Here is a 16,147-nt window from a genome sequence, read left to right as displayed (position 1 = left end):
ATCCCTGAACAGATCACCTTCAGGTCCCGCTTCAGGTGAAAATGCATTCCAGTAAACAGACGACCAAGTTGGATTGTTATTCCAGTGACTGTTAACTATAAAACTACCAGGGCCCAGGAGAATATGGCCTGGAAGTCATGACACTCTGGAGGAAACATTGTTCTTGTTGTCCAAGTTTTCATCATTATTATAGAAATAAAAGTATTTTCCCTGCATGAATAGTGTTCCTACACTATTATGCAACACACACACACACACACACACACACACGCTTTGTGACCAACAGAGTGAGTCACTCAGGTGAACGCCTGCCGCTCCCGAGGCATTTTTCCTTATGTTACCACATTAATCAGGGTGTTTCTGCGAGTGTGCGTGTAGAAGGCAGTGCACTGTGTTGTCAGGTAGTAGCAACAAACAAATACTCATTTTACTTTAATTGAAGCACGTTTCCAACTACTAATACTATTCTCAGTATATTGTTTAAATATGTAATTTTCACTCAGACCTGAGAACAATTGAGATCATGTGGTCTGGCGTTTTACATTTATATGAGTATTTTATTGGTATTTACGTTTGGTCAGTAGCATGAAATTACTGTATGTAATAGATTACCGAAAGTAATTAATCAATAGAAGCAATTCCCCACATTTTTTTAATTATTAATTGAAGTAAACTGTCATTAACTCATTAACAATTTGTTAAATAATTAATTAAAGTTATTAAATTATTTTAGAAAATAATATATTAATTCAAAATAATTAATTTTAATACATTTGTTATTCATTAATAATCATGGGGCACCATCTGGAGAATCCAGATATAAACTAATTACCAAACTATCAGTCTCTTTGAAAAGAATTTGCTTATGTTAGTTAATATTTCCTTACAAAGCATACCAATATTTAAATAAAAGAGAAGATGTGAGATCCCAGCAAATGTCAACAATAAATATACACCGTAATCACCAGGAATTGTTCAGTTTAGCCATTATTAACAAAAATACAATTAAAAAGTGGCAAATGTGTAACACATGATCTGATCTACGAAACAAAAAACTATGTACATGAGCCAGCAAGTGTGTGTGTGAGAGAGAGAGAGAGAGAGAGAGAGAGAGAGAGAGAGAGAGAGAGAGAGAGCAAGAGAGAATGTATTTGGATGTGTTCCTCTGAGTGTGAGTGGGTGTAATGATCCCGAGCATCCACCAGAGGGAGACAGAGTGCGCAGGGTCAGTGTAATGACCTGTAACGACCACTAGTGGCGCAGCGGCCTTCGGGAGTTCCAATCGGCACTGAGTCCTTGCCTGGATTAATGGGGCGGAGCGCTGTCTGGTTTTCAGATCCCCTGCTGATTCCGACCAGGTCTTGACCAACGGCTGGAGTGGGTCTCAGGTTCGGAGAGGAAGTGTTCACATCCCGGTGTGACAAACCTCTTGGACCCCTCTTCGGAGTGGCACGTGATGATCAATGGCGTTTGGTCCCATATTCTCAAGGGTTGAGATTATAGTTACATTTTGATTTGTTTTCATCAGGAAGGCCTGTTGTATATACTGGCCAAATTTCAGGTTTCTGGCCCTTGCTTCAAAAATTTCAGGCAAAACCCAAAATGGCGGACTTCCTGTTGGGATTAGAGCATGGATGTCATGACATTTACATGCAGCCTGACGTGCTGCACGTCTACCATATTTCTTGGATGGAGGTGAAACATTTTGCATGTTTTCGGTGTTGCAAATGTGAAAACAATGTCGGGGCACTATGGAGCCATTTTGCAAGACACATGCACAATGGCCATAGAACTTAAAATTGTAAATCACGTCTGATATGTGTGTAAATTTTCATGAAGGTTTGAACAACTTCAGGCCCTCAAGCATGGAGCAGTTTAGGCTGTAATAAATTAATTAATCAATATTAATATTAATATTACTACTATTACTACTACTACTACTACTACTACTACTACTACTACTACTACTACTAATAATAATAATAATAATAATAATAATAATAGTTCCTTGCATAGGGTTAGGTAATAATTTCATTTTTATATAACCTTTTAAAACCCCTAATACTTGTGTTGTGTTTGATTTCTTCACCTACTGCATTCCACAAAGTCACCTCACTAATAGTTATACACATATTTTTGCAAGTAGTGTGAAAACTCTTGTTTCACGTTGAATCCCCTCTCGCATCATAACCCCCCCCCCCCCCCCCTTGTCAGTGAAGTTTTGCATGTTTCCAGGAAGAACATTTTTTTTTGCTTTGTACATAATTTGAGCAGTTTTTGAATTTTACCAAGTTGTGTAATTCCAGCGCAACTTTCTTTATAAACAGGTTGTTTGTTCATGGAATCCTACATTCTAAACAATCCTCACTGCTCTTGTTTGGAGAAAGCTTGATGGTTGCAGGTTTGCTCTGTCCAATAACCTGAATGTGATCAAATCAGACAACGCCACACTGGACTGTTGTCTGATGATGTCGTACGACAACATCAACGAGTTGACAGAAACCCCTGCTAAATAAAGTTACATGAATAAGTTACATTGTAACTGATGGAGTAGAGTTTAGTTACTCGGTCAGATTCCCTCCGGTGTGTCTGTGTTTATGTGTGTTTGAGCCTCAGACGTGCGTGTGTGTAGTCAGGGTGTGTTCAGGGTGTGTGTTGACTGTTACGAGACGGCCAGTTGTTCTCAGGTGGAACCTGTTAGTCCACCCCTCCCTGCTCCTCCTTCCTCCTCCTCCTCCTCCTCCTGCTGTTGTCCCACACTGTCAGCCAGAGTCGCTGAGTCGGGGGTCTGAAGCTGTGGTGTCGGTGAGGCCGGATGTTTCCTCTGGGAGCAGCCTGATGGAGCGTAAGGTCAGTCTGGCGTGCGAGTGGAGCTGATGGTGTTTTAAGATTGTTCTTCAAAATAATCTGAAAAGTGACCGATCATTTTAATGCTCCTGTTTTGTGGTTCTGCTCTCACACTTGAAACACGTAAGTTCCACACGTCACTGTTCTGCAGCCGTTTGTCAGGAACAGTTTCTCTCTCAGGTTCTCTCTCTTTTACGACCCTGTGCACTTTGGCTGCCTGGAGAGACTTTCATCTGTAACTCCGGTTCAGAGGGATTACATAACACTGAGCGCAGAAAGCAAAGAGGAAAAATTCAACAACGTTCACACTTTCCCATCTAAAAAGAGGAGAAAAACTCAACATACTGACAACTTGTACAGCTTTCAAGAGGAAACCTCCTTGAGAACTTCTTGAAAACATGAGTGACTGGATGATTCATGTAGAGACGAGAAGTGACTTCAACACTGGAGGTTTTTAAAGGGATTAAAAGTGTAATAAATTATTTCAATAATTTCATATAAATTTCTTTATATATTCATACATTTTATATAAATCTGCAGCTGCCTGAATCTTCTCATAAACTATTCAAAGTTTTACTTTTATTGGCGTTCAAACTGGTTTTCATGGACAAACAGTAAAGTTTCTAAATAATTCATGTTGTGAACAAATGTTTATTTAAAGCAGGGAGGATTCCAGAGGGGAAAAAATAAAGTAAATGTTTTCAAGTAGGAATCTTTGGTAATTTTCTAAGTACTGTTATTTTTAATGCTATTGACTTTAAAACCTAATTTATCTGTCTAATCAATGGCAGACATTCAGTTTATTAACTTGAATAAATCATCTGTTTGAGGGTAATTTTCAGATGAACAATACAAAATTAAATTTGGTCTTCTTTTTTTTTACAAAAATTTAAAAATGTTTTTAACTAACTACGTAGTTTGTTTACATAACATGAAAAGGAACTTTTAAACGAAGTAACTGCACTAAAATACTACTTCATGTTTTAGTTACTTTGTATCTGCATTCAATTGTATTCATAAGCAGGTTCATTAAAAAAAATATATATCTGCATCCAAACTACATTATAATACAGATTATAAAGTATCTAAAAATCTCCACTGTGCTCAGTAAACTCAGCAGAAACTTACAAAAGTAGATGAAATAGTGCAAATTGTTCTTAAGTCTGAGTAAAAGTTCCGTACTCTTTAAAGTGAGTATTTCAGGTTGTGAACGTCACATTCAAATATCAATCGAGGATATATTCCCTGATAATAGTTACTTTTAAAAACAGCTTTATCTCATACGTTTATATTTATTCAATTAACGTCCATTTGACTTATTGTTCTTATTTCAATAATCTGATAATTACAGTCATTATAATAAATAGCTAATAATGGTACATTTTGAAGTGAAAATAATTTTTTTAATCCTTCAGTTTAGGTTTGTATTTTTTCATCTTTATTGTTTAAGTTAATTATTTATCTTTGTAAACAATGTGACTTTTTTCTTTAAATGATAAAACACTCTTAGAGCATCAGCAGTCAGCACATAATATATCATTTGTCAGAGTTTCTAACAGCGTAAAACTGAAATCAAGGACCCAATAAGTCCAGTTTTACACTTTATGGTTGTTGTTGTTGTTGTTTATTTTTTTTATTTAAGAGGAAAAGTGGACAATTCCAAATTCAAAAAAATCGATTTTCTTTCCAGGCCGTGCAAAAGACTTCTTCTGTTTTTGGTCTGACTTCTTTAATATTTATGATTCTTCACTTCACACAGAACAAGCTTCTTCTGAGTTATTGTTTTTGTTTTTACACTCAGAGGACAAATAGAATTAAGTAAAATCTACAATAAAGTCAACCTGAGTGAGGATACATTAAAAACAGAAGTCTACTTCTAAAACTTTGATCACATTTTTTTCACATGACTTTTAGCTTTGATCTGTATTTCCTGTATAAGTAACACCCACACACACACACACACACACACGCACACACGCACACACGCACACACGCACACACGCACACACGCACACACGCACACGCACACACGCACACGCACACACACACGAGCGACGCAGCAGGCTGGATGTTCCTGTGAGGACTTGATTGAAATCAGTGAGGATCAGTCCACCTGTCAGTAGGTGTGGTCACCTCCAGTGAAGAGTTTTGGATAAACCTGTTCCAGGTTTCTGTGTGATGATCGGGGGTCATAGCTGGAATACCTCAGAGCTTCAACAGCTGGGCGTCTCTTTGTTTTCATGAAACCACACACACACACAGCTGATCTGTCTGAGCCGAGTGTTTTGTTTTTAAATAGAAACCCTGCGACCAGCTTATTGAGATGAAAGGGAAATTGTTCAGAAAATACTTTTGGTGCACACAGAAGGAAGTGTGGCTGTGATAATCTGCCACGTTTCACTGCTGAGCTGCTGTTCAGAACAACTACACAACCTCCAGAGACACTGCTGACATACACAGCTAATGCAGCTCATCAACAACCAAAACTGTTTTCTATCATTTATTCTGCCACCAAACTACAGTGATTATTGCAAATGTGTTTTAGCACACAAGCTTAAATCATGCGTGATCATCAGGTTAGCGACTTTTAATCATCTCCATGTAGACTTCATGTATTTGCACCTTCAGTGACTCTAAACTAAATTCTTCAGTCTGGACCAACTGTAATGAAATAACACATCCAGCCTTTTAAAGGCGCCATATAGAACAACTAAAGGCCTGATCTGCTTACAGATGAATTATGTTCATCCAGTCAATTCTTACTTTAGGGTAGTGTTGCTTTTTATGTGACAAATGAGTGATATGAAAAACTGACACAACATCACACATCAGATGACATTCTGAGGACGACTGCAGACACAGTCCAAACATGTCAACAAAGTAAAAACCATCTTTCCTCACTCATTTGTCACTTAAAAAGTAAAACTATCCTAATGTGGTAAGATGATCATGTGTGCTAGTGCTCATCGAATAGATCGCACTTCTGGTTTGAGTTGATAAAGTATTCTATTTTGCAGTGTGTCCTCCTCGTTGTGTTCTTCAACAGCACACTCTAGCAGTTCTTCACCAAGAGCAGGCTTTGAAAAAGTGCACATGCGCAGTTTGCAGAAATACGTCCATGTCATATATATATATATATATATATATATATATATATATATATATATATAATGTGAGTGCAAGTTAGAACATTTTGTAAAATATGGTAATTTTGTGTGACATTGACGTATTTCTGCAAACTGCCCATGTGCACTTTTTCAAAGCCTGCTCTCGGTGAAGAACTACTAGAGTGTGCTGTTTACCTCTGAAAATGACTACAATCTCAATATAAAGTCAATTCTAATGAAATATTCTGATGCCAAATAAGTGAAATGTCAAAAAAAACTTTTCTAAATCCCAATAACCACCTTGGTTGGTGGTTTGTTGGAGCTGGATTGCAGCATTTTGCGAGCTGGTTTTGGCCCACGGGCCTTATGTTTGACCCCCTGATGTAAAGTCAAGGTGAAACTTAAGAGGAGTCCAAGCACAGCACCTTGCTGTGGGAGAGGCCGTCTGCTGTCCGCTCATTAAGGAGTGTTAACAGTTAAAAGTTCTCCGTGAACGATGCTTTGTCCGCTCAGTACAGGGTGTTCGCTCCTATCGCGTTCCCTCGTCCGAGGTTCTACTATACACATATTTTAGACGGCTTTGAGCAAACCAGCAAGCCGCCTTTTTCGAAAATTGCCCGTCGAAATGACGGCTGCCTAAAACTCGGGCTGTTCCAAATAGACACCTGTACGGTAATTTAATCTAAGAATGCACAACTGAAGTCTGGTTGTGAAACAGAATATGATAAAAAAAAAAAAAAAAAAGTCCTCCTCTCAGTATTTTGCTTCAACATCCCGTTTGTGCGTGAACTCTGAACTTTCCTCCTTGTATTTGGGCGGGAATGTGATTTGTTGCTTGATAAATCATCAACCAGCTGTTAGATACTAAAGTGATTCACCACATCACACCAATGCACAGCTCTCTATTATAATACTGCTATTTCTTCACACTCTGCTGGTTAAATAAAGTCCTGAAATTCCACAAACTGCACCTTAAAAGCACACACTAATTTAAATAACAGCTCTGACTCACAGCCTTTAATCCTCTTTTATATTTCTGTGGTAAAAATGTTGACGCCTCGGGGCGTGTTTGGATATTTTGCATTTAGTTCTCAGATGAAACAAAGACATGTGGTGAGTGCACCACAAATGCTGAGTTTAATTGACGAGTTATTAAACAGGTTTGCCCCACCCAGAAGGGTTTCCTTGTGCTTGGGTACATACATCTCCGAGGTGCGGTTTCTCACAGGTGAACTTTTGTTGGAACATGTTGTTTATCACTCAGATGTGTTGCTGTTTACGACAAAGTGAGTTTATATGTCATTACAGGGATGTTCATGAAGGTACTGCAGTGACAGTCTCATAGTTAACCTCTGATGGAGAGTCTTTCTTTTTCATCCACACACGGCTTGCTTTCTGAAAACTACGACCATATGGCATTAAACAGTCCAAACATCAGTAAAAATTACTATTGTGAATTCAACACTAGTTTGACTTGTTGTCCTCTAAAGGTATACTGCTGAATTTGAGAAAAAATTACTGTCTGTAATCTGAGTGTATTTTCCAGATTATTACTCCCATCCATAAAAAAAAAAGGCTCATTAAGAGTAAAAAACAAAAACAAATAGGTGTCTCACAACCTTTATAGTTATTTTTACCTTTTTCACAAATTTCTGTACTCCAGATTTTTTTTCTGTCTTGGATACATTTTTCCTGCTTGGTCAGTGTTAATGGAGGCTTTTCTGGTCTACTGTTTTCTGTCAACAGCATTTTGTTGACATACGGTGACATCTAATGGTGGCATTTGTTGGTTAATTTTGACATACTCTAATATAAGCCGTACGACGAGCCGAAGTGCTCAGAAAAAGTGCCACTTATAGTCCAGAACAGTTGGTACTGTTTAAAGGCTCTGTTTACCGATTGCTGCCTAAAACCATGCCGTAATGACAATCCAACTTGGTCGTCTGTCCATTTGAAAGTCCGTGTCCCATTGTTAATGTTGAAAGCGGATTGTTCTCTGCTGCATGTGTGTAGTTTCATTACCAAAGCAAACAGCACCAGCTAGTGGCCCTACATGAAAACTACATTGTTTTCAGTGTTTCGGCCATTTCAATGGAAACAGGCATTATTTATAAAACGTTGCCATGTAAACATGAACGTTTTCTGAAATAAAATTGTAAAAATTATGCTTTTTCACTTGAAACATTGTCATGTGAATCGTCTTGACACCTGTAGAAAAGTTGTCAACACTGGAATCGCTGATGGTGTTTCTTTCTGACTGAAGTTTACCACTAAAAGCAGCTCAGTGAAATAATTGACCTTTGTTACAATAAACTTGTCAGTAAATCCAAACAACTAAAAATCATGTGACTTATAGTCTGGGAAATACGGTACTTAAATGCAACATGTTTCTGCTTAATATCTGTGTTGTTTCTTCTTTGCTTCATGTTATAGAAACAAATCTCAGTTCCAGCTACAATTTACAGCTTGTTCTGTCAGGATATTTACAACTTCCTCTTCTTTCTTGTCTTGGTATCTTCCAGCATTTGACTAAGTATTACTACTTGGTGTGGGAGATGACTTGCTCTTTTTCTTCTGTATTGGGGTAATCTTTCTAGAAATATGTCAATACCAATGATATGAAACTACAATAAAAAAGTTTCACAAACCTGATGTGTGTGTTTATCCAGTTATGGTTAAAAACCGTTTTCAAAGTGACTGCTTCTATCAGTAACACAGAAGTAACTGAATCACGAAATTACTCACACAGTTACAGTTGCTCAAGTTTTTTTGTTTTTTTAATGAGTTTGATATTTTTTTTCCTAATGGCTCCTAGCTTAGCATTAGCCAAAACTTTTGTTTCTAGGATTACCGGTACACTAAACTCGTTTTTACAGGGGCAACGCATCATTAATCCTGAACTCACTACTGACAGCATCATGAAAGACTGTAACAACAATAATCTGTGTGATTTTTGGCAGTTTTGATCATCTTGCATGTCTTTCTGCACGTTGGTATTTCCAATATTGTGTTGTGAGTTTCACAAACCAGTGATTTGCCCATTGTATGATTCCTTAAACTGTGACACGTGTTTCCGACAGCATGTGTTCAAATGATATTATTGTTCACCATACATCCTTTCCTTCTGGCTGAGTCTGTAGTGATTTACAATATTCAGATTATCAAGTGAAGGTAAGGTAAGGTAAGGGATGTTTCAGCAGTTTTACTGTCTCACACCTCACACTTGTTGGGCTGTGGGGTTTTGGTTATTTCAGCTCACATTGGTTGAAATGGTGGGACATCATGATCACGTCAGCAGTTCATCACAGGGTCAACATGTAAACAGAGACACAACCACAAAGTGAATGTCTGGAGTTGTGCCTGCCTGCCAGCTACAGTCCAATCAGGGAAATTTTGTGGCATTTTTGTGAACGATCAGACGACAATAAAGCCTCAATTGGTTAGTTTTTTCAATATTGTTGTTGAATATATCTGATATGAACCAGAAGATTTCTTCTTTTGCAGGTGAAGCACCGCAGGGGGCGGAGCCTCTCTGAGGCCCTGACCCTGGAGCAAAGCAGCGAGGGAGGTGTGGTCATCTCCAGTATCGAGAACGCTATGACAAACCAGACACTGAAGGAAGGTACGGGCTGAACTTTCCTTTTGTATTTCTGCTGACTGTTCTGAGCTTTCAAGCTTTAGTAATTTAAATAATCGTTTACCACAAGAACACACCTCCGATTCAAGGACATCATTGTACACTGACTAAGAGCTGTGGTTGATTTTCCTTCCTGTGACTGAAACATAGACTCTTGAGAGTTAAACACTTGTTTTGGTGGTTTGCTTTGCTATTTCCTGTTCTAACTTTTGTGGCCTGTGTTCCTTGACATTGTTCGTGTCAATTTAAGGGTTTTGAATGTGCAAATGCTCTGAAATAAGATATTCTTTTATTGAAATGTTTTTGCAGGAGATCGTATTTTGGGGGCAACAATCAACTTTGACCATCTATCAAAAGAGCAAGTGATGAACCTGCTGAAAGCAATGGAGCCTTTTGATGACAAGGTCCAAGTCCTCACTCGCAACAACCGAAGCAAGAGCCTTCAAGACTTGGACGTGGCAGCCAAGACCCCCGAGACGGTATGCAAAATACAAATACTACCAATCAGATTGACCAATTAATCATTTGTCATACATTTACCCTGTACTAGACCACCACATCTAACATTTTTGAATATTACAATTACAAAAAGCAGAAAACGTGTGTTTTTTAAAATGTTAAAATAACATCACCATGTTAATGTTAAGCTAAATACTTTTAGTCATTTGGAATCACAATCTCTGACGTTGCACTGTGCTAACTTTATGAACACCAGGTTGTGGTTTGTGTTTCTAGATGCTGCAGGATTCATACAACAAACTTTTCAATGCCAAAATCAAGAAGTACATGAGGGGCGACTCGCCTGAAGCCGGTGGGGGCAATCTGAACGGAGACGGTTCCCTCGGGTCAGGCACAATCAAGGCCAACAAAAAGTTGCCTCGCCTCGGAGTTGACTTTGGACTTCTGAAATCTAAGACACTGAGCTCAGACGCTGATTTACAATCTGATTTAGGAGGATTAACATATGGCAGCAACATGAACCTTCCCCCTCTGGGTGTCGGCACCACCATGCCAGGAGTTAGAGTCGATGCTCAAAGTCAGAACCTAAACGCTCCAGACCTTCGTCTATCTGGAACTTTGCCAGAGGGCAGCCGGACTTATGAAGCTCCAGAAATGGGTGTGAACTTGAAAGGTCCAGAATTTACTGCTCCTGAAATAAGTGCAAACGTTCCAGGAGGAAAATTCTCTGGACCATCTCTAAATGCCAGTGTTCCCAGAGTGAGCTTTGAAGAATCAAGTCAAGATTTCAAAATGCCAAAATTTAAAACCCCAGACCTGGACCTCTCTGGACCTTCTCTCAGTGGACCAGAATTTGAGGTCAACACACCAGATGTTCCCTCAGGTAAATTCAGTTTCAAGGGACTGAAAAGCCCAGATCTGGATGTGGACAACCTCTCTGGTTATGTAGATTCACCTAAGCTCAGGTTGTCTGGAAAATCGCCTGACTTGGATTCGCAAATGCCAAAGATTAATGGTGGCATTTCTGCACCGAATATAAATCTACCCAAAGCTGATCTGAAAGGACCATCTGCCAAATACAAGGCTCCAAAGTTTGCAATGCCCAAGTTTGATATACCAGACATTGAAGTTCCAGAGATGCCATCTGGTGGTCTTGATGTAAATTTGCCCAAACCAGACTTTGACATTGATACACCTTCTCTCAATCTGAAAGGCCCAAAGTCAAACCTGGGAAAACTATCTGGAAAGATTAAGATGCCAGGCTTATCAGGTCCAAAACTTGATGGTGAACTAAAGACTCCAGATTTTGATCTGTCAGCCCCCAAATTCAGTTCCCCAGATCTGGATTTACCAGACATGAAACTTCGTGAGCCAAACCTAAATGCTCCCAACTGGGATATTGATGCTCCCTCTGGCAAAATGAAAATGCCCAAGATGAATCTTTCTGGCACATTACCAAAAGGACCCAATTTGGACGTAAACACAAATCTAAAATCACCACACTTAAATCTTAAAACCCCAAAGTTACAGGGTGGGTTTGACACTCCAGATGTGGATTTACCCAATATGAACATTAAAGCTCCGAAGTTAGAAGGACCAAACCTCAATCTCAAAGGTCCTAAAACTGATCTAAACATGCCCGATTTTGACATTGCGGGAAATTTCAAAAAGCCAAACTTGAACTTGCCCAGTCTGGGACTTTCTGGTCCAAGGTTCGATGGTCCTGACGTGGACATCAAGTCTCCAGATCTAGACTTTTCTGGTCCAAATGTCAGTGGTGGAATAAATGCACCAGACCTAAAAATGCCTAAATTAGACCTCAATACACCACAGCTCAACATGCCATCAGGAAAGCTGAAAATGCCTGAACTTCCTTCACCAGACTGGGATGTTAAGGCCCCTTCTGGCAAAATAAAAAAGCCTAAATTTAATTTTTCTGGTACTTTGCCAAGAGGACCAAAGATGGACTTAAAGTCACCAGATTTTGATGTGAAAACACCAAAGCTCAAGGGAGGGATTGATGGCCCAGACATAGACTTACCAGATATGAATCTCAAAGCTCCAAAGTTCGATGTGAATGCTCCAGATGTCAACATCGGCTCACCCAAATCAAGGCTGAAATTTCCCAAATTAAAAATGCCCAAATTCGGTCGCCCAAACCTCCAAGGACCTGACATTGGTGGTAACTTAAATGGGCCGGATATAGATATCAATACACCCAATCTTAACCTCAAAGCTCCTAAAGCTGACCTTGATGTAGACTTTGATGGAAAATTCAAAAAGCCAAACTTCAACCTTCCTGATTTTGGGCTCTCAGGTCCAAAGCTCGACGGCCCTAACCTGGACATCAAATCACCAGATCTAGATGTTTCAGGTCCCAATCTAAGTGGTGGCTTGAAAACACCAGACCTTAAAATGCCAAAACTTAATCTCAAACCCCCCAAACTGGATCTCAACACACCAAACATGAACTTGGACATGCCATCAGGGAAACTTCAAACCCCAGAGCTTCCCTCTCCAGATTGGGATGTTAAGGCCCCTTCTGGCAAATTAAAAATGCCAAAATTTAACCTTTCAGGCACTTTGCCAAAAGGACCAAAGATGGACTTAAAGTCACCAGATTTTAGTCTGAAAGCACCAAAGCTCAATGGAGGGATTGATGGCCCAGACATAGACTTACCAGATATGAATCTCAAAGCTCCAAAGTTCGATGTGAATGCTCCAGATGTCAACATCGGCTCACCCAAATCAAGGCTGAAATTTCCCAAATTGAAAATGCCCAAATTCGGTCGCCCAACCCTCCAAGGACCTGACATTGATGGCAGCTTAAATGGCCCTGACATAGACATTGATAAGCCCAATCTTAACCTCAAAGCTCCTAAAGCTGACCTTGATCTAGACTTGGATGGAAAATTTAAAAAGCCAAACTTCAACCTTCCTGATTTTGGGCTCTCAGGTCCAAAGCTTGACGGCCCTAACCTGGACATCAACTCACCAGATCTAAATGTTTCAGGTCCCAATCTAAGTGGTGGCTTGAAAACACCAGACCTTAAAATGCCAAAACTTAATCTCAAAACCCCCAAACTGGATCTCAATGGGCCAAACCTGAACATGCCATCAGGGAAACTAGAAACCCCAGAGCTTCCCTCTCCAGACTGGGATGTTAAGGCTCCTTCTGGCAAATTAAAAATGCCGAAATTTAACCTTTCAGGCACTTTGCCAAAAGCACCAAAGATGGACTTAAAGTCACCAGATTTTAGTCTGAAAGCACCAAAGCTCAATGGGGGGATTGATGGCCCAGACATAGACTTACCAAATATGAATCTCAAAACTCCAAAGTTAGATGTGAACGCTCCCAATGTCAACATCGGCTCACCCAAAGCAAAGCTCAAATTTCCCAAAATAAAAATGCCCAAATTCGGTCGCCCAACCCTCCAAGGACCTGACATTGACGGCAACTTCAATGGACCTGACATAGACATTGATACGCCTAATCTTAACCTCAAAACCCCAAAACCTGATCTGGATATAGATGGTAAGTTTAAGAAACCCAACATTAACCTTCCTGGTTTGGGGCTTTCAGGCCCAAAACTTGATGGTCCTAACTTGGATCTGAAATCTCCAAACCTGGATCTGTCTGGACCCAATCTCAGTGGTGGTTTAAAAACACCAGACTTCAATATGCCCAAAATGAATCTCAAAGCCCCCAAATTGAACTTAAATGCGCCAAAGCTGAAAACACCAGAGCTCAACAGTCCAGATTGGGATCTGAAAGCCCCCTCAGGCAAACTGAAAATGCCCAAATTTGATCTTTCAGGTACATTACCAAAAGGACCTAATCTGGATTTAAATGCAGACATGAAATCACCAGATTTCAATTTGAAAGCTCCAAAGCTAAATTTACCAAAAATGGACTTGAAAACACCAAAGTTGGACATGAACACTCCAGATCTAAATTTTGACTCACCCAAAGCGAAGATGAAAATGCCTAAAATGACAATGCCAAAGGTTAAGCTACCAAATCTTAAAGGACCTGAGATTGATGGCAACTTCGATGGTCCAGATTTTGACATCAATGCACCAAATATCAACCTCAAAGGTGCGAAGCCTGGCTTTGAAATGCCAGATGTTGACATGAGCAGTCCATCAGGCAAGTTTAGAATGCCACATCTAAAAATGCCCGATGTGGGATTTGCGAAGCCGGAGTTGGATGGTCCAGACATTGACTTTGGCACACCAAAGTTTAATGCCAAATTACCAAAAGGTCCAAATTTGAGACTGAATCCCGATCTCAAATCCCCAAAGATGCCGGACATGAATTTTTCTGGACCTAATCTGAGAGGATCTGGTATGCCAGATCTACCAAATGCCAGTCTCAAGGCTCCCAGACTGGACCTGAATGCGAAACGTCCTGATCTGGGAATAAATGGCAACATAGGACGACCTGATCTGAACCTTTCCAATCTACCAAACTTTGATGTTTCACCTTCAAACGCAAGAATGAACATGAAACCTGTTGAGTTGACCGGGAATGTCAGAGGCCCAAAGCTTAGCGCCCCACACGTCAACATCCACCAACCTGCTATGCATCTAAGAGCCCCAGATCTTAATGTTGATGATCCTTCACTAGATTTCAGATCTTCATATGATGATCTCAGAGCAGGCGACTTCAGTGCAAATATGAGAGCGCCTGATTTCGATGTGGATGGGAATTACAGACTTTATCCCTCTGATAGAAATATACCCATAGCAAAGCCGAGAGCCAGGGACGCTGCTTTCGGTGGGTCTCTAAGTCAACACGTTGATTTTCATCGCCCAGATCTCAATATTGATGATTTCACAGGAAAAGACCACGTTCTTCGAGCCAGGGGGTCCACTCTGGACCTTCAGGCAGAACCAATGTCTTTTTCTGGAGTTGATATCAACATGAGGGAGCCAAGAATGTCCAGAAGGATCCCAGACGGTTCCACCGAACTTCAGCCACATTTAGGTCAGGACCCAAGAATCAGAGTGCAGAACAGCTCAGAAGAATACCTTGTCACTTCTTTTAATAAAGCGCAACATCAGGTGAACCGTAAATACAACACGCTCGGAGGGCTCGACTTTAATCCAGGAAACCTCGATCTTGAAGTTCCCAATCACAGCGACCATAAAGGGTCCTTCTTCGCAAACCTTGTGTAGCTTTCAAAGCACTGATGGCTGCCTCTTACTCTGCCTTTTATACTGGGATTATTTATTGTGTTTATTGCCGTATTGTGGATTTTGGATTTTACTAAATGTGTTTGTTACTTGCTGCTTCATTTGGGGTTGTTTTTGTATATACGCCCCCCTTTCTGAAGATTTGTAAAGATTCAAACCTGCATTACTTTGCAGCATTCTTGCACTTGTTTTATATAGTGATATGTACATTGTTTGCCACAAAATGTAATTATTGTACAATATTTGCTTGAAACAAATATATTTTTTGCTATGACAGCAACACAGTTACAAATTAACTCCTCATATGAGAAAAAAGAAATGTGTAAATTTTATATTTTTGGGTTCCTTATCTGTAAATAAAGGATACAATTAGCACCGTCATTATCAACTGAATTAAAAAACAACTTATTTTTTTTCAGAAGAAGTCTATTTTACAATCAAAGGTAATTCAATATTTTGGTTCATTAAATTGTTGCAACCATTTTGCTTCAACTGAGTTTTTGCTCTGAATGTTTTTATTGATATAACTTATTTGTGGTCCTACCAGGGATCTGCAAACCGGCTCTGCAGCCAATCTGTAGTGGCTTGTACAGAACAATATGTACATTTGTCAAAATTACTTTTATCTCAAACATTAGAGTGATGAATGTAATATTTACAATAAAGAATGGTTCAATAGTTACTCAGTTAAAATGTGTCAGCAGCATGCAGCCTTTTACTGAGAAATGTTGGGTTCCCAAAGTCACCTCTTGGTAAAATGACCGATATTATATCCAGATTATTTCAATTCACTTTCCTTTCTACAGTATATTGCCAAATACAACAGTCATTTCCGTCAATACACGTTTGCACAGAAAACCAAACAAATCCACATGAGCAAGCAGAGGAGATGATTCTA

At 39.6% G+C, this 16,147-nt stretch overlaps 1 protein-coding gene across 1 annotated transcript; it reads left to right on the top strand.

Annotated features, from left to right (window-relative positions):
• Window positions 1–1,184: 1,184 nt before the first annotated feature.
• LOC308109797 (uncharacterized protein) lies at window positions 1,185–15,730 on the top strand (the record flags this gene model as incomplete). Its single annotated transcript, XM_080463602.1, has 5 exons — window positions 1,185–1,225; window positions 2,688–2,850; window positions 9,459–9,576; window positions 9,901–10,070; window positions 10,327–15,730. 5 exons carry the CDS (start codon window positions 1,185–1,187, stop codon window positions 15,229–15,231), a joined length of 5,397 nt encoding a protein of 1,798 aa, XP_080319728.1. The 3' UTR covers window positions 15,232–15,730.
• Between the last annotated feature and the right edge of the window lie 417 nt (window positions 15,731–16,147).

The sequence above is a fragment of the Lipophrys pholis genome, assembly GCF_963383615.2.
Source record: "Lipophrys pholis genome assembly, chromosome: 5".
Lineage (NCBI taxonomy): Eukaryota > Metazoa > Chordata > Actinopteri > Blenniiformes > Blenniidae > Lipophrys > Lipophrys pholis.
The sequence above is the reverse complement of the archived record's forward strand: the minus strand, read 5'-3'. Positions and strand labels throughout refer to the sequence as shown.